The sequence below is a fragment of the Octodon degus genome, unplaced genomic scaffold, assembly GCF_000260255.1.
Source record: "Octodon degus isolate 3935 unplaced genomic scaffold, OctDeg1.0 scaffold00048, whole genome shotgun sequence".
Lineage (NCBI taxonomy): Eukaryota > Metazoa > Chordata > Mammalia > Rodentia > Octodontidae > Octodon > Octodon degus.
This window is the reverse complement of record NW_004524624.1, coordinates 9,036,391-9,061,308: the sequence shown is the minus strand read 5'-3', so window position 1 is coordinate 9,061,308 and position 24,918 is coordinate 9,036,391. Positions and strand designations below refer to the sequence as shown.

Below are 24,918 nucleotides of genomic sequence, written 5' to 3'. Positions count from 1 at the left end.
TAAAAATTAAAATTAAAAAAAAAAAGACCACAAACATGTCAAAAACCAAAAAAATAAAAAAACAGAGGGAAGAGCCTTCCAGCAGGTACAAACACCCTGAGATGCAACTGGGACAGCAAGGAGGCCAGGGTGATTAGAATGAGTGATGAAGGGGGTGTGCTGTGGCTTGTATCTAGTCCCCCCAAAACCTCATGCATGCAGTCATAGGTGGGGTTTTCAGAGGTGGCTAGATCTAGAGTGTGTGATGCTGGGAACAAAGGTGTGTGATTACTAAATTAGTCCACTGATTAGTTTGGTACAGTTCTGAGTAGGATTAAGGATGCCTCACCTTGAGTGGAGTGCTACCCATCCTAAGGGTGGGAGCCTGGATAAGATATGAGGGATAGAAAGAGGGTCACTGCTGGTCACTTGCAGCTTGCTGCCTTTGCCTGCCATGAACTGTTTGGCATCTGCGATGCCCCCTTCGCTGTGCACTCTGCCTTGGAACTGTCCTACTATGGATTAAAACTCTACAAAATGTGAGCTACAATAAACTTTTCTTCCTTTAACTTTGTCTATTGGGTATTTTGTCTCAGTAACTAGAAAAATTAGTTAAAACAGGGCAGCAGAGAGTGAGGTGAGAGAAGATGCCCAAGGTCTGATCTGGTTGGCCGTGATGCAAGACTGTAGGTTTGCATCTCAGCATGATATGGATCTACAGGAGGGTGGAGAACCAGACTGGGATGTGATGGAACTGCCTTCCTAATGGGCCATGCTGGGTGCTGAATTGGTGCTGTGGGGCTGCAACAGGCAAAGGTGAAATAGGGGCACAGGCAGGAAGTCTCACTGATGGACCAAGTGAGAGCTGACAGCTGTGTGTGATCACTGGGCAGGCACTTGCACTTCAAAATGGGCCCGACCACGTTAGCTCTCCACATTATATCACCTTCTTCTAATCTATCTTGCAATTGATTAAAGTTCAAGTTTTTCAGGTAGAGGCTGTTTGAAGTCAGTTCTCTCTTTCTAAGGTCATTTCTCTATGCTGAACACTAACCCTGTGCCTGGCACATAGCAAGAGGTCCCATGATTACACGAATGGTTCCTTCATACTGGTTCCAATGTAAATTGACCACATAACTCTCTGATGATATTCTTCCTCTAGCCCTCAGGACTCCCCATTGCCTAGAAACAAAGCGTAACTCTTTCATGAGGTACTGAAAGTCCTCCCTGACTTTCTTTCCTTTGCACACTTGACTCTTGTTACTCTTCTACCTCACCAACCCCAGCTCCTGATCTCACCCTTTAGTTGAAGGGTACCATGAGCTAGTCCCCACATGTGCATTATTGTTATTGTATTACTACTACTATTATTACTATTACTATTACTATTGGTACTAATTCTCGAAGTCAAGGTCTTTGCATTAACCTATACTCCAAGAACTTTTTAAAATTTTTTGTTTTATCCCTGGGCCTGCCATGCTGGCCCCGCCCCAAGGACATGCTCAGACAGCAATTGAGACTGGGAGTGGTGGCCTGCCCCTGTAATCCCAGCTGTTAGGAGGCTGTAAACAGGCGAATCACTAAATCCGATCTAGTAGTGAGACTCTGAACACCCTGTAGGCCCTTCCCTAAAATTTAAAAAAAATTTTGTTTTCAGATGGGGTCTTGCTAAATTGCTTCAACTTGAAATCCCCCTATGTTAGCCTACAGAGTACTGAGATTCATACAAGAGCCACCACACCTGGCCATATTTTGCCGCTGTGTATTAGTTTGCCTTTTTTTTTTTTTAAAAGGCACAAGATCTCACTATGGAGTACAGGCTGGCCTCAAACTCATGGTGATCCTCCTGCCTTTGCCTCCCAAGTGCTGGGATTACAGGCATGCACCTCCACACCTGGCTTTTGCCTCCTTTTTATTCATATGATTCCTTAAGTCTGGGACTCCTGTCTCCTCAGGAATGTTGATTAAAAGCTCCTGTCTTTCATGGTCTTGTTTAAATGGTACTTTCTCTGGGAAGCACTTATGATCTCTTTTACCCTCAAATTATTTTGAATCCTTGTTTCATGCCCTCATAATAGTTTTCCAAAATCTTTTACAGTAACAGATTGGGCATATGGAGATATGTGAGAAAGAGAACTAGGACTAATGTTTGCATTTATCACATAAACAAGTCACAGAAGTCTCTTATTGCTCCAGGATTTTTTTTTTAATGACACCAAAGACTGAATCCAGAGCCTTAGCAACCTTTTAAAATTTTCTACTTTGAAAAAAAAATTTTTTTTTCTACTTTGCATGGGCAACCTTGCTAAGACACTAAGTTCCTAGGCTGAGTTAGACTTCATAGTTCTCCTGACTCAGCCTCCCAGAGTGCTGAGAATTACAGGCATGTACCATGAATGCCCAGCACAACAGAGAAAATTTACCATTTATTCTACTGACTGGGTTTCCAGGAGGACAAGAGTGAAAGTGCTTTGGTAATCATGCTACTAGAATATCACACTCTAATAATATAGTTATATTAAAAGGTACACGAAACTTTTTGTACCAGATTAAAATCGGTTGGTGGTGGCAAAAATGAGTCTCTGTATCTTTCCACAGTGCCTTGTACAGGCAGGTGCTGGCTAAGTATTGGCTATATTAAACTGAATTGTTCCCTGGGGGTGCCTTCCAATTCCAGGCTCTCTAACTTTCCATTTCTGTGCACAAGGAAGGAGCAGCTCATCCCTGCAGTCCCCACTGCTGATGCTGCCTCTCTGACACCCTGTGGCCCTCCAACAGCCTCTGTCCCCACAGCCACTGGTCCCAGTGTCACAAGCCCTGATGTCACAGATCTGGCATAGGGCCTGGCCTCTCTTACCCAGGGGCAGCTCCTACCTTTGCCAGGACACCTTGGCGATGAGTCTTGCAGAGATGGTGGTGGAAGGCCAGTTCCAGATTGTACTGCAGCTGTTCTACTTTCCTCTTTTCCTGGAGCCCTGGTCGGCCTGAAGGAGGAGATGGGACTGGAGTGAGAACAAGAAAGAACATGGACACTCACATTCAGCCAAGAAGAAAAAGGCAGGGGGATTGTGTTCTTCTGGGGACCTGTGCTAAAGAGGCCTTATTAGGGGTGTGTGTGTGTGTGTGTGTGTGTGTTTGATAAGGCTAACCTCTTGGGCTTGAGCCTAGCCAGCTGTGTATAAAGGAAACTGGGGAGAAATGAAAGGATTTGCAGCTTCCAACCTCCAAACCTCAAACCACCTCCTGCTTGGTAACTTTGTTTTTCACATAAAACAGTTGATGCTAGAAACTGGGATTTTGTCATGGGGAGAAAACCTTGGAAGAAATCTCCCCATGCTCCTAGGAGGACTCCAGATAGGAGTGGCCTGCAGCCACTCAGGCCCTTACCTGGCCTCTGCAGCAGCCTAGGGCTGACTTCAACACCCAAACCACTTTTTGCCCTTGATTCCCTAAAATACCTGAAGGTCATCTTTAAAGTCTTTATTTCCAGGGTGGGCCAGATAACTCAGCAGACAAAAGCGTCTGCTTAGGCAGAGCTCAGTGGCCTGGGTTCAATCCCCAGCCTTGCTGGCCTCACCCCAGGGCTGCAGAGGTGGGCCTAGTGCTTGGGAGGCTGAAAACAAGAGAATCAGTCTACATAGTGAGACCCTGGACTAAATGCATTTAAAAAATAAATAAAGTCTTTACTTCCAGATCACAACCCCAAAGACTGATTGTTTATCTACAAACTCAGTAGCAGGCAGGCCCTCTTCCTTGGGGTCAGCTGGCTCCGCCCAGCCCTCTTCATGCCAGAGCTCGGCAGCAGATAAATCGCCTCAAAATGAGTTCACTCAGAGCAGTGATTCTCATAGGTGGCTTGGGAGGTTGTTAGCAATACCAGTGTACCGTGATCAATTACAGCAGGATCTTTGGGGCGCGGACCCAAGCAGCAATAGTTTTTAAGGCTTCTCAGGTGCTTCCAAAGTATTACCAAAGAATCACACACACACACACACACACACACACACACACCCCTACCTATCAGGCTCACCTCTACCAGGGAAGTAACCCTCTCCTCCCTGCATCAACAGCCCCGCAATGAGCTGCTCTTGACCACTCCAAGGTGCTTCTGAATTGTCATTGCAACTCCTTCTATTTTACAGCAATATTGAGCGGCACTCATTCTGCTGTTGTTTCACTCACTCTCCCAGATTGAACCACATCTGAGAATCTAGACACTTCCACGTTTTGCTGTGCCCCTGCCACCCGACGGTCCTGTCCCCCAGCCTGGCAACACTCACTGGCGTTGATGAGAACCAGAGCTGTGTAAAGGGCGATCTCGTCCTCGGAAAAACGCAAGGCACTCAGGGAGTGGGAGAAGTCAAAGATGGAGCTGATGAGCTCACTGCAGCCTGGTGGAGTGGAAAAGGCAAGGGTGAGCAAGGCCAGTGAGCCCCAGAGACTCAGAGATACCGCCCTCTGGTGTCGGGAGCAGAGGGGCATTCAGCTCTGCAAAGACATTGCCCAGAGTCATGAAGCTTTGCGTGGGGCTTGTGTCAGAATCTCAAGTATTTCCCCCTGCCCCTCACCCAAGGCTCGGAACAGCTCCACGCCACCGTATTTGCCTTCAAAAAAGACTGTATGGTTGTCAGCATTGTAGGCGCGGCACATCCTAACCAGCACAACTTCCATTGCTCCTGTAGAGGGGGCAGAACGATGCACAGGCTTGGTCAGGCAAAGCCAGGAATCCCCCACTTTCAGGGTCGCCACCTCCTGAGCTTGGCTCAGCACGCACCCCGTCCACTCCACTGCCCCAGGCACCTGCTTTTAGTAGGACGATCTGGTCATTCTGGCAGAGCTCCATGAAGCCTGACAGCCGCTTGGCAAACTCCACCACGTACTGAATGGCCTCGGTGAGGTGGTGGGCACAGCGCTCCCACATCTCCCACATGGACTGCAGGGGAAGGGACCCCTCTGTAGCTCTCTGTAGGACCCCGGGGACATTTCCAAGCCCCTGAGGGCCCTGCCAAATAGCTGTCAGGGGCAGGCTGGGAAATCTCACATTCTCAACACTGGCTTATTTCTTTATCTATACACTGCTGAGGATTAAAGCCAGGGCCTCATGCATGCTAGGTTAGCAGTCTGTCACTGAGCCACCCTCCGAGCCCAACACTGGACTCCTGTGTGTGTGTGTGTGTGTGTGTGTGTGTGTGTGTTTGTGCGCGAGCGCGCACTGTGGACTGAACCCAATGAGTGTTGAGCTAGACCCCTGTCCTTTTAAATTTAATTGGATTTTTTTTTTTGTCTTTTTTTTTTTTTTTTTTTTGATTTGGGAAACTAATTCCAAGTGCTATTTAGTTTTTTTTTTATATTCACTTTTTAAAAAAAATATTTTTATTGAGAACCAAATAGCAATTTTTTTTTTTTTTTTTTGTCTTTTTGAGAGAGAGTTTCGCTATGTAGTTCAGGCTGTATTTGAACTCACTTGGTAGCCCAGGCTGGCCTTGAACTCACAGTGACCCTCCTGCCTCAGCCTCCTGAGTTCTAATTTTATTTTGAGATGAATTCTTGCTCAGTTGGCCAGGCTGGCCTAGAACTTACTATCTTCCTACCTCAGCCTCCTGAGTAACTGGAATTACAGATGTACACCACCACAATTTTTTTTTTTTTTTTTTTTGGTGGAGCCAGGGATTGAACTCAGGCCCTTCCGCTCGCCAGGCAAGCACTTGTTCTACTGAACCATACCACCACAAATTTTTTAAAGCTTATTTTTAGCATAAAAGTACTGAGGTCAATTCCTGTCTGGTGATCCCTTTTATTGAGTACCGACCGGCTGCTGGCACTGTGCTAGCAGTGGTGGGGAAAGGAAAATGTATGATACATTTAGGGCCTCTAACAATTTGGATCTCACTGTAAAAAGGACATACTGCCTGCACTCGCCATTGTTTTTTAATGTATTTGGTACAGGGTCTCACTATGCAGTTTGTACTCATAGTGATTCTCCTGTTTTCAGCATCCCCAGTACTGGGATTACAGGTGTATGCCACCATGCCCGGTCTTGGTGGCTGGCTCAGTGTGCTCAGGGGTGGGCATATAGTGATGGGGATCGAACCCTGTTCCATGAGCTTGTGTAAGCCGGTACTTAGTCTGCTGAGCTCTCTCACCAGCCCCCAAAGTTTAAGTAACTTAGAGAAACACAAGGAAAACATCAAATGTGTGTCTTCAGAGCAGGTGGCATTGTTGGAGTGTGCCAGAGGAGACAGCATACACTTTGGAGCCTGATGGACCTGGATTTCACTTTGATTCCACAGCTTTATGATCTTGGGTATGTCTATTAACCCCTCTAAACTCAGTTTCCCACTCAATTAAGATAGGGCCAAGGAGGCAGGTGGTGATTGTTCCTGAACCCAGCGCTCTGGGTGGATGAAGCAGGAAAATTGCAATTGAGCAACTTAGCAAAATCCTACCTCAGAATAAAAGCATTAAAAATAAAAGGATTTGTGAAGGTCCTGGGTTCAATTCCCAGTACTAAAAAAAAAAAAAAAGTGAAGAAGACTATGGGCTTGGGAACATAGCTCAACAGTAGAGTACTTGCAAATCAAAGTACACATTTCTATTATTTATTTAGGTACCAGGAATTGAACTCATGACCTCATGCTTGCCAGGCAGGTACCATGCCATTGAGCTAAATCCCTGTCCACCAGGTGGTATTTGCCTCTCATACATGATGCCCTGGGTTTGATCCCCATTACTTCACTAATTTTTTAAAAAACAGGAATAAATGTTACCCTTACAGTTTGATTGTTGAACAGGTTGAGAATAATCTATGCATGGAATTTAGCACAATGCCTGGCAAAGAAAAAGTGTTTCACCAGCAGTTGATGGGATTCTGATCATTGTTGGTACTAACAAAGGAAGAAGAGAGAAAACCAAGACAGGTTGGGGGCTGAGAAAAGCTTAATGCGCAAGGCCTAAGGAAAAGTTTTCACCCATCTGTTGAGCTGTAGAGAAATACACAGACACCAAATCATACGTAACAGGTACACACATTTGTGAAGCCAGTGCCCAGTAGATATGCCCTCCTCCTACCCCTGCAGCTCTGGTCCCCCAGAGGAGGCAGGGCCCTCCCTGCTGCATGGTCTCCCGGTGTACCTTCCTCTGGTAGCTGGTCACCTCCTCTCGGGAGAAGAGGTTGGAGCGCTGCCGTAGCAAGTCCTCCAGTCGCAGCTGGCACGTCTCTCGGTAGGACTTGCAGACGTTCTGCACAAGGTGTTCTGGGGCCAGAAGAGGAGGCATAGCTTGGTCTCAGGCAGCTCCTTCTGCACCCTTACAATGACTCTTCACTGTCTTCTCCCCACTCTGATCCCTCCAATAGCCCCTTGTCAGGTCTCTACAACTCTTGAGGAGCACAGTTAGTCAATGTGGGTGCTAGGGGAACCCTTTCCCTCATTCTCTCCACCCCCTCGACCTCCCGAGCTGCTCACCAATCTCTGTCAGGGAGGCATATGGTGCCTCTGGGGTGCTGCAGAAACTGGGACTGCAGTAGTTGTCTGGGCCCTGTCCTGGCTCCCCAAGCCCAGGTTGCTTGGGTCCCTCAAAATGAAGTCCACATCTGCCAGGGGTCAGCTGGCTGCCTGTGCTACAGGCACTCTCTGCACCCTCAGCCTTGCCCCTCTCTGGGCTGTACTCCAGGTGGTAGGGGGCCCCACTGAGCTCCACTTTGGCTGAGGTGTGAGAATACAACAGCCCAGAGCCTGAGGCTCTCAGGAGGCCAGGAGGACAGGCAGAGGCCTCCGGCAGGTCAGGTGAGGAACCCAGGGGCAGCTGCCCATCAGGGAGCCCCAAGGTGCAGGTGAGGGCATCGGCTCCACGGCCCCCTGCTGGGGGTATCTTCGCCACTTGTTCCTGTTGCAGCTGCAGCTGCTGCTGCTGTAGCTGCTTCTGTACTTCTGCATGCAAGCTGTCCCTCTGTTTCTTGGACATGCGGCCGAACTTGACAGCTAAAGGAGGTCCAGGGATCAAGAGTTTAGAAGGCAGAATAGGATTCAGGGCAGGGTCAACATGCACATGGGGCAGTGCAGGATGAACCTGCTGCGCCAAGCCCAAGAGAGATTCTCTGTCTTTGCCCCAGGACCACCTCCCCCACTTTTTGGGAACTTTTTTTTTTTTTTTTTTTTTTTTTTTTTTTGTAGAACCGGGGATTGAACTTAGGCCCTTGCACTTGCCAGGCAAGCGCTCATTCTACTGAACCATCTCCCCGGCCCCGACTTTTTGGGAACTTATGCCCAAGACTCCACCCACCCATCATGTTCAGGATATGCCCAGACTGTCATTTCTGTCTCCTGAGCACTATCTAAGTTCCAAGCATCTTTGAACAGAGGCAGAATTCCAGGCATGTTCCAGGCTGGGGATTCTGGCCTCCCACGATTGAGGCTTGGGGGCATCAGGCAGAGGGCCTCAGGCTGTATTGGGGTCAACATGCCTGTCTGGGAAGGCTGGAGGAAGAGAAGGGCTGAGAACACAGGTCTCCCTGTGGTCAGGCCTGCAGGCTCCCCGGTGACCTAGATACTCACCACAGCCCAACCCAGGCTCCGTGGCTTGCTTCTGAACATCCTCTTCTGCTCTCTCTTTCCTGCCTCTTGCTCCCCCCGCCCCCTCCCAGGTGTGGGGGCACAGCCCCTTGCCCCGCCTGTCCCTTATACCCCTGCATGTTTCCTTTCGCTTTGTTATTTTGAGCGCTGAAAAGTGCTGACAGGTTCCTTCTGGCTCCCCATTACCCTCCCACCCAGCTCATTCTGTGGGGGGACGGGCGAGGAGGGGTGGTGAGGAGGGCATATAAGGCACGAGGAACAGCCCCACACTCCCCTGCCTCCTGGATACTTCTCGGGCAATCCACTCCCATTCGTGGCCACAGCCTGGGTGCTGGGATAGGAAGTGGGGACCAGGGAGGGAGATGAAGCTGAACTAGGGCAATGGGTAGGGAAGGGAAGATGTGGAACTTGTTGGAAGCTGGGCAGTGGGAGAAGAATTCATCCCAAGGAAAAAGACATGAGAGGCTTGGGGGCCCCAGGAAAAGGGTTATTGGAGCACAACCTCTGGACTCTAAAGAGCTTCAAGGTAGTGGCCCTCAAGGAGAAGAAACAGAGCTGTCAAGCAACAGAGAGAGGTCCTTGGAAGGGCATATGAGCAGGGCAGCCCTCGTTGGGCACAGCAGGCTTTAGGCTGAGCCCTAGAGACTCCAGGGAACACGGGGGGTGGGGGTGCCCGTTTGGCCTCACCATCTCGGGACATGCCCAGGGCCAGGCATTTCTGCAGGCGGCAGTGCTGGCATCGGTTGCGGCTGGTGCGGTCGATAGGGCAGTTCTGCTGCCGGGTGCAGGAGTAGGCCACGTTACACTGCTGGCTCCGGCGAAAGAAACCCTGGGGAGGGCCAGGGTTTGCGGGAACTGAAACCCCTTTCCTGGTCAGGCCTGGCTCTGTCCACAAGTGCCAGCCTCAGCTTTTCCACATCCTCCAGCCCACCCTCTGCTCTCTCTCCTCCATTTCTTTGTGTCATTGTAGTTTGTCCTGCAGTCACTTCCCCAGCTTAAAGGGTCTTTCACCATCTGGACAAGTCCCTTACTGTTTCTGGAGACCATGAGCCCCTTGTCCTCTGATCTGAAGAGATATAGTGTACATGTGTGTGCGCACATACATATTTCTACAACTCACCTTGCACCCCTCACAGGTGATAACCCCATAGTGGATCCCAGATGACTTGTCCCCACAGATTTTGCACGGGATCACTTCAATTTGTGCTGGAAGAGAGAAAGAGAAGTAGGTAAGCCCAGGAGGCTTTTCCTTCTTCTACCATCGTGCACCTGGGCTGCAGATACAGGTGCCTGGTGTGTCCCCAAATTCTCCAGCCTGCTCCACCTTGCTGTTCCCCTCCTGCAAAATAGAAGAAGTGGAATGGCAAGCGCTTCTCAGCCAAGGCTCCAAGGAGCTGCTTTTGTTTGACAGAGGAGGGTGCAGCCTGGTGTTTTGCCAGCATTACCGAGTCAAAAAGAACAGCTGCAGAGAGGCCGCCTGCTCAGCCCTTCAAGATGAACAGCTCCACTCACCCCACCACCACAGGAGTCCCCACTTTACACCTGTTTCCCGCGCTGGGCTTCCTTTGTGCCTCCCCCGCCCAGGGCTTGGCTCCATGGGCAGGAAGGTATGGTGCACTGGGCAGGAGATGCCTGGGGGCTGGCAGAGACTCTAGGCATCCTCCGTGGACCATGAAGGCTCAGCCATGGGCTGCAGGGACCAGGAGTCAAGCGATGATGGGCGCAGAGTGGGCCCAGAGAGCCGGGAAGAAGCTGGAGGTGGAACCCAGGAGAGTAGGGAGCTACAACCCCGCTCCATCGGGAGCCCCAGGATGCAGGGAGAGAACCAAACAATGGGTAGGCCCCTGGCTCCAGCAAGGAGAGGGGCTGGCGGCACATGTGTCAGCATGTGAGAGTAAGTATGAGGGCTGCTGTGTCCAACTGTGTGGACGCAGGTCACAGCTGCCAACCTGGCGGAGGCTGGAGACCGTCTTGTTCACCAGGTCACTGGGCAGATGAAGCCCTAGGCACCCCTAAGGGACGATGGTTGGTCCAGATCACACAGCAGCTTATGTGAGAGCTGGGTCTGCCGCCATGCCCTCCCGAGCTGTCCCGAGCTGTCCCGTTCTGTGCACACGGCCCTCCCAACACCTATTGCTCTTTGCTGAAGTTCAAGTGACCAGCACGACTTCTCTCCGCCTGTCCTCAAAAGGCAGCCAGGCACAGCTTGGGGTTGGCTACTGCAGGTGTCTCCAGCACATAGAAGGACATGTGGGTCTCCTTTCCTCCTTCACCGACTTGCTGGCTTACCCTGGGAGTGGGCAGGCCAGAAAAATGGCCAAGGCCAAAGCTGCTTCTCATCTGAGGCAGGTCTCCCACCTTAGGGGGAGAGGAGGTGCCCACTGCAGGGCAAAGCCACAGTCCTGTGAGATCCCTTCCAGCCTCAGGACTGACCCCTGCGGATGTAAGCAAGGTGGAGAGGGAGCCCGCGGCTCACCCACTGCTCCCAACATACTATTTGCACCACCCGCAAAGCATCTCCTCTCCAGCCTGTTTCGAGCTGAGTCAGAGTAAGAAGCCGTCTCTTCACGGGACACAAGCACTTCTGACACCGTGCCATCAGAACTCCCTTTCTTTCTCTCATATCCAGCCACTCCTGCTGCCCAGCACCCACTGAGAAAGCTACTGTGGTCACCTCCGTGAACAAGTGAGCTTTTCAGATTCTTTCCAGGAATTACGAGCAGACTTCAAGGCCTGGATGGGGAAGAGAGTGCAGAAGGAGTCTGGTGCCTGGAAGAGGGGCGGAAAGAGTGGGGGCCCTCGCACTTCTAGTCACTTACATTTCGTCTGGGCCTCAGTTCCCTTGGCAATGAGGTGAGGGTAAAAATAACATTGCCCGCCCTAGGGGTGACTTCCATAGTTCAGAGTGGTTAGTGACATCACCACGCAGAGCAGGGTACTGTGTGTGCCAGTTACTATTGACCAAGGCACTGTGGAGGAGCCTGTGGGCATGGCGGGCTGTGATGAGCAGAGGCCCCGTGGGTTCTGCTCTTGCCTGGCGCCTCACCCCCCATACTGTGGTATCTCATTCTTCAGTAGCCCTAAGACCAGAGACGTGGGAAACCAACACGGGTCACCCAAAAAAGCAAGCAAGAGAGAGATTAGGCCAAGCCACGGTGGGAACTCGGGCTCTGGCCCAGCAGTCAACCACAGGCCTCCCTGCCTCTTCCCCTCTCCAAGAGCCACAATCGCGTGCATGTGTGCACTGACCACATGGCTGACCTTAGACACATCTCCCTGCCCCGTGCCTGACCCACCGCTGGTCCTGGCCCTAGGAACCTTACCACAGTGTCACCAAGATGCTCGCCTACTCATAGGAAGATGTGGCCAGCTGAGGACCTTTTCATGAGTACCTGTCCTTGGGGGATACCAGAGCCTCAGACCCCAGCCGCGAGGCCAACCCCTCCTTCATTGTCCCCAACCACAGTCCAAGGCACAGTACAGAGTGAGGCAGACATGCATAGTCAGTGATTCTGAGGGTCAGACCCTGTAGCCCATGAATCTATAGCACACATACTGCAGCAGGCTGTTTATATGATTAAGATCTCTAAAAGGTGGCGCATGCCTGTAGTTCTAGCACTTGGGAGGCAGAGGCAGGAGGATCACCATGAGTTGGAGGCCAGCCTGTGCTACATAGTGAATTCAAGGCCAGCCTGAGGTAACAGTAAGACCCTGTCTCAAACAAACAAACAAACAGCTTTAGAATTCTGCCATTACCACTCTAGCCTTTGAACTAGAGAGACTAAAAGGCTGGCGATAGGAGAAAACAGGTAGACCTAGCAGTGCAGAGCCAGCCAGAGAAACACAGGGCAACCTATGCCTGTGTCTTGGCCCTGTGCCCAACCCCCAGCACTCTCAGGCCACTTGTCCTACTACTCTCTCCATCCTTGCCCCTGAACCCCCTTCAGGGTCATCCACCCCAAACCTCGGAGAGAAAGTGCTAGATGCTCATGAGTATGTGATTGGGGAGGAGGGCGAGGGGCCTGCTGGGGAGGTGGCAGAGGGTTGGGAGGGGGCTGAGAAATGTCTCAATCCCTTCCCTTCTCTCAGCCCTTCTAGTCAGTCCCTAAACTGCAGGTGCTGGGAACCCAGCTTGGTGGGGGTGGCGGGGAGCTGAGTAATCACAGGATTACTCAAACTGCTGCCTGGGAGCCCTGCCTGCCAGGAACTTACCATCGCAGGGCCTGCTGGTGCCAGGAACTAGAGCCAAGCAAAGGTCAGGAGCCATGCCCTCCTACAGCGCCCCCCCATGGGTGGATCTCTGGCCTCACTTTCTTTTGCATCTCCCTGTAGCGCTGACAGAGAAAAGCCACCAATCCTATTCCTCCAAAAGCAGAGGTGTGTGCCAGTTCCTTAATTCCTGTTTTCCCCGAAAGGCCTCTAGTCTCATCTTTGTCAAGATCACCTAAGAATCCTGCAACAATGTAGGCCCCGGGGGCATGCGGTGTAGCTCCGTAAGAGCTCAGTAAGAGAGAGCCCTGTGGATTCCTAACACTGAAAAACAAAACAAAACAAGACACAGGTCTTTCTTCAAGAAATCTGTGGTGGGGCCTGAGAGTCTGCATTTTCAGGAGTTCCCAGGTGATGCCTAAGTTTCCGGTAGTTAGCCTAGACCTGGAGTAGCAAGAACTCAGGCCTACTTGGGCATGGTGGTGTACACCTATAATCCCAGCACTCGGGAGGCTGAGGCAGGAAGATCACTTTAAGTTTGGAGTCAGCCTAGGCTACATAGTGAGTTCAAGACCAGCCTGCACTACAAAGCAAGACCCTGTCTCAAGAAACAAAGCAAAAAATAATTCAGCCTCTGCCTTCTTTGACAAAGCCAGACTTCTCTTCCCACAGGGTGGTAGTGACATGGACAATCTCTTCCTGAGCTCAGTCCCCCCCATCTGCCCATACAGGGAATCAAACTGAGGGTCTAACCACTTTACTACATCTCAGATCCCTGCCCCCCCCCCTTTTTTTTTTGGGCAGAACCAGGGATTGAACTCAGGCCCTTGTGCTTGCCAGGGAAGCCTTATTCTACCGAGCCATCTCCCCACCCCACCCCCGCCCCTTTTTATCTTTTATTTTGCAACAGAATCTTGTTAAGTTGCTCAGGCTGCCTCAGCTTCCCAGAGCGCTGGGATTACACGCTAGGTGCACCATGCCTAATTTATTGAAACCAAAGCCTTATATACACTAAGCACTCACTCTCCCACTAAGCTGCACACTCAGCTCACCTAACTCATGCCTTTCCCTCCCATCTGGTGTGACCTCTAAAACTGCATTCTGATGCAACCTTAGAAAAAGAAAACAAATCTCTGGATTGCTTCAGACACAGCAGGCTTCCTACAGAGCCTTGTCCTAGAGCCTCATGTGAGGAGAAATACGGTAGAGGCAAAGCTTGCCTGCCGCCAGCCCCCTCATCTCACCCTCCTCACAGCTGTGAGATGCACCGATAGTGCTCTTTGAATGTATCCAGAGCCCAGCCCTGGGCCCTGTCCAGGTGTCCTATGCCACAGAGAGGAAGTGGTAGGAGCAGAGCGGGGCTCCAACCCAGGGGGATCTTGCTCCTCAAACCCTAGAGCTACCCGTCACGTGTGCAGAGCCACCAGGCCGAGGAGCTCTGGGGTCCTCAGAGATCCTGAGTAAGGGGAAGTAATAATGGCAGACACTGGGGTTGGCTGAATTCTTACTCTGTGCCAGGCTTCATGTATATTTTATTTATCTATTTTTGGAACCAGGGATTGAACTCAGGACCTTGCACTTGCCAGGGAAGCACTTATTCCACTGAGCCATCTCCCTGGCCCTTCACGTACATTTTTTGTACGGTTTTGTGGCACTGAAGATTGAACCCAACATCTTTCACATAGTAGGCAACTAAGTGCTTTACTGCTGACCTATATCCCTGGGTTATATACATTTTCGGTGATCACTACTAGAATCAGCCCCATTTCACAGATAAGAATACAGAGGCTAGAGACAATCAGTGGCTTGTGGGAGGGGCAGATTGGCATTTGAACCCCATCTCTGTAGAGCCTATGCCCTCACCATGGAGCTCTTTACCCCATGAGAATGAGATCCCACATGCACCAAGCACAGGCCAGAGGCAAGATTATTGGCTGCAGGGGAAAAGTATGGATGTGTGTGAGGCGGGCTAGGAAGGAATTCAGGGAGGAAACCCATAGAACTAAAGCCAGGACCTACATCTAGGGTAAAGAGCTAGAGAGATGTTCTCCCTTCCGCAACTTTCCCTTTGTGATTCCAGCCCACTCCTGCCTTTACCCATTTCTCTAAGGCCAAAGTCAGCCAACTTGAGCCAGGTGTGGCGGTGCACACCTGTAACCCCAGCACTTGGGAGGCTGAGGCAGGAGGATCACCAGGGGTGTGAGGCCAGCCTGGGCTACATAATGAGCTCCTACTCAAAAAAAGAAAAGAAAAGAAAAAGGAAGAAAAAAGAAAAGAAGAGCCAGCCAAATAGCTCAGCCCATTGAAGTGCCTACAGGCAGGCTCAGCATTCAGGGGTTCAATCCCTGAGCCAGCTGTTCAGGCCCAGCCCCGGGGCATGCTGAAATGGCAATTAAGAGTGGACGGTGGCGCACTCCTAGCTCGTGGGAGGCTGTAAACAGGCAGATCAGTACAAATTCAATCTAGTAGTGAGACCCTGAACACGCTGTAGACCCTTCCCTAAAATACAAAAATAAAATAAAAAGCGGGGGGGGGGGGCAGGGAGATGGTTCAGTGGAATAAGTGCGTCCCTGGCCAGTGCAAGGACCTGAGTTCAACGCCCGGTTCTGCCCCCCCCCCCCAAAAAAAAGGAAAGAAAAGTCAGACAACTCCCGCGTCCCAGCACAGCTCCTGGCTCAGACTCCTTAGGGTGTGGACTGGGTTTCTTGCCTCTGCATTCATTCTTTGCAGAAATGAATGAAGGAACTAATGAATGGGAAAGAGGGCTGCAGGTCTTTTCTTAACTTAGGTCCTTCTCCTTCCCGCTGAGACCACAGCTCTAACCACGGGTCCCCTGTGCACCCCAACCTGCCACCAGCCTCCCTCCTTTCTCAGCTCTCGGTTCCCCTAGCTTCTGCAAAGCTGGAAGCCAAAGAGGTGGGCGCCACCACAGGGCACAGCAGGGGCGTGGGGGGGTCCTCTGTTCTGTGGGGTGGGCACTGGCCACCCCAAACCTTGATGAGAATTTTCTGCTGATACACCTAGATCCTAGAGCTGAGAAAACAGTGAAGCTAAAACTCAGGTGGGCGAGAAGAGTCTGGGGCTGGGAAGCGCCATGAAAGACAGGCAGCCACCCGAAACCCCCTCCTGCTGCCCCCGCCACCCCCGCAGTCTGGGACGAGAAAGGAGGGGAAACAAAAGAACCCAGTGAAAACAACCAGTGGATGGGGGAGGGGATGAATCGCAGGGAGGAAGCTCTGAGGAGTGGGAGCCCGGAAGTCACAGCCAGGGCCTTCCCTGCTCACCTCGTGCGCTGCGCCTCTGCTGCTCCCCGATGCTGCAGGCCCAGGAAGACCCTGGCCCTGGCTCTGAGGCCCTGCCTGTACAGTCTGTCACGTCCCCGAGAAACAGGCGTCTCCATTCTTTCTGGGCCTTGGACCCCAGGGCAAGGAAGGGACTTTGTTTCAGCAGCAGGAGGAGAAGAGGTTAGGGCTCGGAAGGGACAGGAGAGGCTGCGTTCCCTGGCGAGGAGGCGTGGGGACGTCCCTGGCCCTCGCGTCTCAGTCAGCAGCACGGCCGGCGGAGGCTGGGGATGGGAGCGCCAGCGTGGTAGGGACAGCCGCACCAGCACACTGTCCTTCCGGGGCTGAGCGGAGACTCCACATTCCAGAGCACCTTAGACCCCAGGCTTTTGGGATTTCGGGAGGAAGGAGGAAGAAGAAAAAGGTGCAGGAGTGGCGTAAGGAAGAAATCCTCAGATGGCCCTGGGGTGTACCGCGTGATGCCCTGGGGCCTTGGAGTTCTTTCTCAGCCATTGCTGCTTGTTGTCACAACAGACTTAGGAAGAGCAGGGAGCCATTGCCTTCCCCAAGCGGGTCTAAGGCCAGCATCTTCGTGCCTCCGGCTGCCACACTGGCCATGGTCCTGGAGATGAGATGGCTGGACCACCCTCCCTCGGCCATGCAACCCCCTACCCAGCGCCTCTTCTCTCTGCCTGCCTCTGCTCGTTTCCATGATCATCTGCTCCCCAGCTGTCTCTGGGCTTCACACTTTCATGGCTTTGATTCTCCTGGTATTTATTTATCCCCTCCTTTTTCTCCCTGTGTGTTTCACACAACTGGCCTCTGCCCCATACCCTTCTTTTTAGTACTGGGGGTTGAACTTTTGTGAGATTCTACCATTAAGCTGTATTTCCCAGCTCTTTATTTTTTAAGCTTCACAAAGTTGCCCAGACTGGGCCTAAACTTGAGATCCTCCTGCTTCAGCCTATCAAGTATCTGAGGTGACAGATGTGTACTACTGTACTTGGCTCTGCGTCTCTATTTCTTAGACTGTTTCTACCTTTGGTATGCCTGGCTCTTGGGCGTTGTATGTGTTACAGCCCCAGGCCCCTGTTGCTCTGACCCTGGGTGGGGGTGGCTGGCATTGACTAGGATGGGAAAACTTGGAGCTAATAGATACCCAGAAACGTCCAAGTGGCACGGACTCCCAGGTTGGAGGAGACCCTCTCCTACCTACTGGTCTGAGCAAGTGTGTGTGTGACAGGATATGAAGCTAATGCCGAGATGCCCACGTACTTCCTTCAGATACTGCTGGGAACTCTACCCTGTGTGGCTGGAAGGCCACTTGGTGTGGCATCCCAGGTTGACATGTTGAATGGGGTCATTTTCTAGGAGGGTCATTTTCTTTGCTCCAGTGGGGAGAAGTTGGAAGGGAACCTGAGGATACCAAGGGCTCCACTTCTGCTGTGTAGAAGCCTGCGGGGCTGTTTGCTGCCCCTTCTTCTCAGCCTAGCTCACAGGACTCCAAGTCACTGTCCCAGCAGTGGAGCTCCTTTCCTGCCCCGGGGGATGGCTGACTCAAGGATCAGGCTTGTCACCTTAATCCTAGGCTTGGAACTGGGAAACTCTCCTTAGCAGGTTTTGCTGCCATTTTATTTTCTGTTGAAATTCAGCTTGTCCCCTTTTCTTTTTTAGCTGGGAGGCCAGAGCCCATGACTTGCCCAAGGTGACAGGTTTAAGGCAGTGACAAGTGGCACCAGAACTGGTCGTTAGACTGGGTTAGTGGGTCTTTCCAGGACCTCTTATGATCTTCTTACTGTGGCTTGTGGGACAACCCCAGCTCAAAGCTGGGGCTGCCTCAGGCCATGGGGACACAGGCTTCCCTCTTCCTCCTTCACCATGTGCTCTGACAGGTTCTCTGCCTTGCCCTGTGTGAACACAGTGCACTGTCTGATGTGCCACCCTTGCTCATGTGGAAGACACAGGGACCTGGACATCTGCCCAGCAGCTGTTGGCCATGGCTTTAGACCAGGAAGAGAGGCCGAGGGCTTTCTGTTCCATTCCCGCTACCTTGACCTCTTTCTCTAACCCTCCATCAAATGGGTGACTAAACCTGGGAGAATGAAAACACAGACACACACACACACACACACACACACAAACTCACACACTCTCACACATACACACACAGGGCTCCACACATAGGAAAGGACTATGGCTGGATTACATAGTCCTTCAGTTTCTTGGTGGGCAGAAAGCATGATGGCTCTGAGGCCTAGGTGCTAGGGTTGTGACCCCTTCTGCCTGCTGACCTCAGTTTACCCTTACTGTCCTCCACAGCAGCCCCTTTGGCCCCCTTTTCTGCCCCCACACAAGCAGGTTGGAGACACAGAGGAAAATGCTTTGACAGGAGACAGGAGAGTAAGCTTAGGGCCCCTTGTAAGGACTGACCTCTGTCAGCAAGCAACAGTGTACGCGCTAGGGTGAAGCACTCGCCCTCCTTGGGCTCAATGCCTTCTTGTGAAAGGAGGGGCCGGGCACCTCCGATGTTCTTGGAGGACCAAGAAGTTCCTCAACAGCTCTTCCGCCTCCCATGTGGAGGGCCTGGGGGACCAGAGTCCCCTTGTGCTCCACCCATTTCCTAACAGATCTTGGCCTTGAGTGGGACACACCCTGCCAGGGAGGAGCCCTCCACCTGGTTCGCACTGTTCCTGAGACATCCTCCTATCCAGAGGGTGCAGGGATGATGACAGAGCCAGGTCTCCCCATGCCCAGGTAGCCCGCACACTTACTTCTCATGACTGAGTCTTGGATGTGCCAGCCTTGACCTCCTGGTCTTTTCAGCAGGGGTGGTCCTAGGGTGGGCACAGCTGGCCACAGAAGCGGGGACCAGGCCCTCTCAGCGGCACCTCAGCAGTAGCTCTGCACCTAGTTCTCCCCCAGTGCTTCTGGGCAGGGGGGTCTAAGCTCTGCACCACACAGGTGGCCAAGTGACAACCCCCCTCCCACCCCCCCAGGGGTGCAGCTGGTAGGATGACAGGCATCCTACGGGGCCAATCTGGACCCGAGGCAGGTTGTGAGGGGTGGGGCAGCCAATCGTAGGGGGCGTTGGAAAATTCCAAAACCACATGCCACAGCCACACGCGGTCAAAGCTGTTTCCACTTGCCAGGGTAGTTCTAGGTGGCGAGCCCAAGTGGAGCTTGCAAGAGCCTGGGGCCAGGCTCCTCTTCCCCTTTCCCTGAGGACCTCAAGCCTGACTCCCTTTGCTAGGTGACTCCAGGAACAAGGATGTTTCTGAGGTAAGTCACAAGATGTCCACCTGGGGCAGTGGTGACACATGCCACCTGAGATCTTGTAGACTGACTGCAGTCATGCCCAGCACCACTGCTCCGGGAAGCTGTTTATCTCACACACACACACACACACACACACACACACACACACACTCACACCCCTCCTTACAGATACGATGTATACGCTGGCTTAGGGAAGGAAACTTGAAAACAACAGCAGTGATTACCAGGCAAATACCCAGGATCTGCAGGATCCAACAGAAATTTCTTTTCTTTTTTTTATTTTCTTGGTGGAACTGAGGATTGAACCTAGGCCCTTGCACTTGGCAGGCAAGTGTTTATTCTACTGAGCCATCTCCCCAGCCCCAGAAATATCCTTAGGAGCAAGCTGCTACAGTTAGAATGCAGATAATGATATAATCATTACTATTATCATCATACTCCATGTCATAACAGTCCTTGGTGTATGCCAGAAATGGTACTACATAGTTTATGTAGACCATCTCACAAAATACTACACGAGATAGATACCATTGTCTCCATTTCAAAGACAAAGAAAGTGAGGCCCAGAGCAGTTAAGAAACTGCCCGTAGCTGGTAAATGGTAGAGTCAGGGTTCAAAGCCAGGCACACAGGACCTGGATCCCACCAGGGACTGGAAGGGATGGGAAGGTTTCTCTGATTCAAGTCTGCTATTGAAGGTGTCAACCTGGGAAGTCTAGGGAGAGTGTGAGACTTTTGGGAGATTTTCTTGGAGTGGAAGTTCCTGCTGACAGGCCAAACAATTTCATAGGCCCTTTAGCTCTGTGGGGTGCTTCAGCCTTGGGGCTTGCTCTTTATGGCCCTCAGTAATTAGGCCTCCTCTTGTTTGGGCGTTTCCCTGAGGTCCTCATCTTGGACCTCCTCCTTGGGACTTTTGGCCTGGGGAGGCCTTAACAGCTCCTAGATTCTCTGACCAAACTTCCTGTGAGGTCTCTGATCTTACAGGAAGTCTAGCTGCTCCTCAGTCAGCTCTTCCACACGGACTGGATCCCTGGAAGGACACTAGATGGGAGGTGCAGAGCTGGTTACAAGGGCAGGGGTAGGAAGGCGATAAAGGGGCCAGGAGCTGTGGTCCTGGCTCCAGTGGTACAGAATCAAGGGCTGGAACTGGGCCTTTCCAGTTATCACTGCTCCAAAACTGCCCCTTTTCCACCCCTGCCACACACGGTCCCTGACCCCCTCCCCCAGCAAACTCACATCAGTCTGACCCGCTTTCCTCCCGGGGCCCTGCTCAGCATTTCCGTGGGGTGCTGTGGCTAGTGGTGGGGAAGGCGAAGCACACATCAGGATTGTGCTGAGCAAAGCATCCCCCCATCTGAGGGGATGTCACATCCTAGGTGGCCCCCAGCCTCTGTCTGCCTGCTCAGGCGTGAGGGTAAGGATTCACGCTGGCAGTGGCTCTGCCTGGGCCGGGGAGTCCCATGATGATTTTGGCAGTGGGAGCTCAGGAGTGGCTGGTAAGCAATGGATGGGCCTCTCCTACTCTAGAAAAGTGTCATTAAGTCCAGGGTCAATGGCAACAGGAGCCTTTCCCAGTGTGCACTCAGGCTGCTGAAAGCACTGCCTGGTCCTGCTGCATAAGGGCTTTGGGGACTGAGGTGGACAGGGTGCACACTGGTGGGAGGCTTCCCCACAGGAGAGTAGATTTGATGTGCCAAGAAGCCTCTAGAAAGAAGGTGTCATTGCTGGTATCCATTGGGAAGGCCCTCCTGACACCTCCCCTTCCTACAGGCTATGGTCTCAGGCTTTCAGGGACCCTAGTGTCCCTGCCCATTCTGTCTCCTACAGAGACAAAGCCTTTCTGATGTCTCATCCTGCGCAGCCTAGCTCCAGGCCTATTCACACCTCAGCCTGTGTTAACCACAGAGATGAACACAAACTTGCCGCTGCCACCACAAAGCCTGGGCAGGCTGAGCCTCCCAGACTTCAGGGCTGTGTTCCTGAGGCTGCCCCGCCTCACCACCACCTTGGGGGTTCTGCTTGGCTCTTTGTCATCCTCCTCATGCTCTCTAGGCTTCTTCATCCCCTCCTTGTTCCCTCATTCCTTACCTTTCCCTGAGGGCTGCCCTCGGCCCTGCCATCTGCACCCAGTGCCTGTGCCTTTCTTTCTTAGGACCCTTGCTGAGCAAGCCCTTGCTGGGTCCTCTCCATGTCACCACACCCAGCACCACTTCTTGTCCCCCATTTCCTACTCACAGGTGTGGGTCTTCTTTGCAGCCAGCAGCTCTGTAAAGAGAAGAAGGGGCATCAGGGGCCAAAAGTTGAAGACCTTAAGGGTCAAGCCACTAACCCTGGTCAGGTCACAGGACTACATCTCACCCTGCTCCTTTCTGGCAGGGCCTGGCCTCTGAGGAGAAGCTGGGCCACCCTCTGTAGTGCCCTCTCTACTTCTGTATCTGGTCTTCAGCACTCTGTTCCCTATCCGGGTCCTCCAAATGCCCAGCTCCTCACTGCCTACAGGACCTCCCCACACTGCTCCTTTGCCTCGAATGCCCTTCTTTCGTTCACCCCTGAGCTAGCCAGCTGTTCTCCAGCCCCTGGTGGCTGATTATGTCTCTCCTTGGAGACGACCCCCCTGCTTACTCTGTCCTGGGGACCACATGCTCAGCACCTTCCACTAATTCCTGGTCCTTACCACCTCACCTAACTGCCACAATTGTGCCATCATCTATGAAATGGTCTTCCTTGCTAGATGGCAACCACTGTGGAGGCAGGGACTGTGCCCATCCTGTTCACTTTGCTGTTCCCAGGACCCTCCTCCAGCCCATTACAGGAGAGCCACACACATTCTGCACCAAGAGCTAAATCTCTATGGGAATGAAATCTCATTTGGCTTCTTATCTGCCGAATGGAAGCCCATACTTCTGGGCCTGTGGGGAGGAAAGTGCCAGGGAGCTCCAGGCATGGTGTGCTGGCTGGAGAGGGCAAGCAGGGGTCTGCTGTAAACGCAGACCCCTTCTGGGCTTCCACTGACCCAGCTTCCTTGGCCGCCAGCCTGTAGGGGAGAATACTGTCTCTGCTGCTGCTGTGGCTGCTGCCCTGCTACTTGGTGGCTGGGTCTGGGTGGAGACCAGGCAGGAGAGAGTGCAGGTGGGCTGATGGGGTTGGCCAGGCTGCGGGGCCTCTGCAGGAGCAGCTGCCAGGGAGGCTTTAGCTGTGCTGCGGTTGAGGCAGGGCCCTTTCTTCTCTTACTCAGCCCCTTCAGAAATGCCTAGGAGGGAGCCCTGGGAAGAGCAGCCTTCCTCTGCCACCTTCTGCCTATTTCCAGCACCCACAGAGCAGTCCTCACAGAGCACGGTCCAGTCTTTTGGCCCAGAAAGCCCTCAGGCCGTGCCTGTAACTTCCCTAACCTCTGACTCGGTTGTTTTGTTACTTTGTGACTCAGGCCCACCTCTGCCCAGTGCCTGTCCTCTCCTCTACTGTTCCTCTGCCCAGGGGATGCTCCAATAGCCAGGCCTTCCTCTCCAGGTTACAGTGGTGGCCTGGGCTTGCAGGGGAGGGGGGCAGAGGAGGTCTGCCCCAGAGTGTGGCTACCCCACCCCCTTATTCTGGCCCCATCCTGCTTCCTCCCTGACGTGGCACCCCTCTCCAGCCTCCAGTCTTGCGCCTCAGAGCAGCTGGCTGGCCCTGGCCCATGGGGCTGCTTCCCTCCTCCCAGGTGGCTGTGGTGCCCGTGGCCTTAACACTCACACTCTGCCTGGGGTTCACAGCTGACCACCCATGTGGCTGGGACAGGGCTCTGAGGGGTTGCTGCACGAGTCCATTGGCAGGGCCAAGGGCTACTCGGCTCTGTCCCTCACTGCTCTTGGCCCACTGCCCCACATTCTCTGCCAAAATGAAAGCCCATACTTCTGTGGGGAGGCAAGTGCCAGGCTCATGGGCATGGGCAGATGACAGGGTCTCGTTGCTCCCCCATCCTACTCCTTAGAAGCAGGCCAGATTCCTCCCGTGGGGAATGGACAGAAGATACACCAGCCTGGCCACCCCTCCCAGGGGGCACTAACACATGAAAAGGCAGGCCCATCCTATCCCTCCCTCCACCTAGCTCCCCTGAACCTGCACCCCTACCTACCCAGACTTTCTCTCCATCCCCCTCTTCCCCTAACAGGTTTCTGCTGCTCTTCTTTCCTGTTTCTTCCCCTTCTTGCTTCCCACTCTTCCTCTAGCTTCTCCTTCCCTTTCCATCAAGTGCCATCCCGCCTCATTCTCATGCCCACCCACCCTCACCTTCACTACTCCCCCATCTCTCCCCTCCTCTGAGCCTCCTGGCTGTCCCTTCCACCTGCCCGTAGGGCTGTGGGGCCTCTTACCCCTTGAGGCTCGGTGGTGTCTCTGTGGGGCCCTGTCCATGGGGCAGCTCCCTTGGTGCCGTCCTCGCTGCCCTGGCTGCCCAGGAGGGCAGGGAGCAGGGCCCAGGGGAGGGAGAAGGGAGGAGGGAGGGAGCACCTGGCCCGTCAGCAGGCAGGGGAAAGGAGTGGCTGGCAGAGCGTCCTGGCACCCAGAGGGGACGTGGGGTGAGACCAGCAGGCCAGAGTTTGGAGCCTTGAGAAGCAGGGTCAGTGCCAAGAGGGGAGCTAGCATTTAGTAGTCACCTACTGTGTGCGAGAGGTTCTGCCAGGCCCTGTGGGTAAATCATGATTTTGCTTTGTGTAAAGAATCACAGGAAGCGCAGTTATTGCAGGCTTACCAGTGAATCAAGTGCTACTCCAAGTCATTAATGACTTACTTGCCGAGGGACTTGCATAAGGACACAAGCAGATGAGCTATGATTTGAACCCAGATTTTTATGACTTCAGAATCCAATGGTTTCTACCAGATTAAGGCTGGTGACAGAACAGGGGAGTGAGGGAGCCAAGAAATCGCAAGAAGACATGTTTGGAGGCATCTGCCTTGTTTCCAGGATGGCTGAGCTGATGCCAGTGGTCTTTAGTTCCGTGAGGACAGTGCCTGCTTAGCCCCTGCTGCCCTTCCTAGAACTTCTGGACTGCCTGCTTTGTTGGGGGCCAGAGGCAGGCTCAGAGGAGTGTGTCAAGGCAGAGCAGCACAGGAGAGGAGGGGAGGGGAGGGCAGATGGATGGAGGGGAGGGAAGGGGAGATCAGGGGAGGACGGGAGGGGAGGGGAGGAAAAGGGAGGGGAGGGGGAGGACAGGGGAAGGGAGGGGGAGGACAGGGGAGGGGAAGGGGAGGGGGGTGCCAGTCCAGACTAGTTGGGAGAAGAGTCCCAGGATGAGCCTCCCACCTGCCGCCTGCACTGGAGTCTGGGGAAGGCCAAAGGATCAGGCTCCCTGGGCTGCAGAGGCCACAGCTCTCTGGCTGGCCTTGGTCCCGCATTTGATTAGCTGGGCCTGGCTCTCCTGGTTACCCAATAGGCAGCTGGCCAGCGGCCAGGCTGCAGCGGGAGGCTCCCTGGCACCTCCTCCTGCTCTTTCTCCCAGCTGGTAAACAGCAGAACAGGAGCCAACCACGCCACCGCCTCGTGACTCGCCCACTCCCCCCCACCTGGTGCACGTGGCACCTGGCGTGGAGAAGGCAGGCCGGCTGTCTCACCGTCCTGGTGCTGCACAT

General features: G+C 53.1%; 1 protein-coding gene across 1 annotated transcript in view; it reads right to left on the bottom strand.

The window, feature by feature from the left end:
- Nucleotides 1–23,798, bottom strand: part of Rorc (RAR related orphan receptor C) — a 26,398-nt gene extending 2,600 nt beyond the window's left edge. Inside the window, exons 1-10 of the mRNA XM_004632334.3 lie at nucleotides 23,664–23,798; nucleotides 21,550–21,579; nucleotides 9,670–9,755; nucleotides 9,237–9,378; nucleotides 7,443–7,958; nucleotides 7,111–7,232; nucleotides 4,780–4,912; nucleotides 4,548–4,655; nucleotides 4,260–4,370; nucleotides 2,854–2,963 (exon numbers count right to left, since the gene is read on the bottom strand). Of these exons, the coding sequence (XP_004632391.1) occupies nucleotides 2,854–2,963; nucleotides 4,260–4,370; nucleotides 4,548–4,655; nucleotides 4,780–4,912; nucleotides 7,111–7,232; nucleotides 7,443–7,958; nucleotides 9,237–9,378; nucleotides 9,670–9,755; nucleotides 21,550–21,579; nucleotides 23,664–23,703 (1,398 nt within the window). The 5' untranslated portion in view covers nucleotides 23,704–23,798. The remainder of the gene's footprint in view (nucleotides 1–2,853; nucleotides 2,964–4,259; nucleotides 4,371–4,547; nucleotides 4,656–4,779; nucleotides 4,913–7,110; nucleotides 7,233–7,442; nucleotides 7,959–9,236; nucleotides 9,379–9,669; nucleotides 9,756–21,549; nucleotides 21,580–23,663) is intronic.
- Between the last annotated feature and the right edge of the window lie 1,120 nt (nucleotides 23,799–24,918).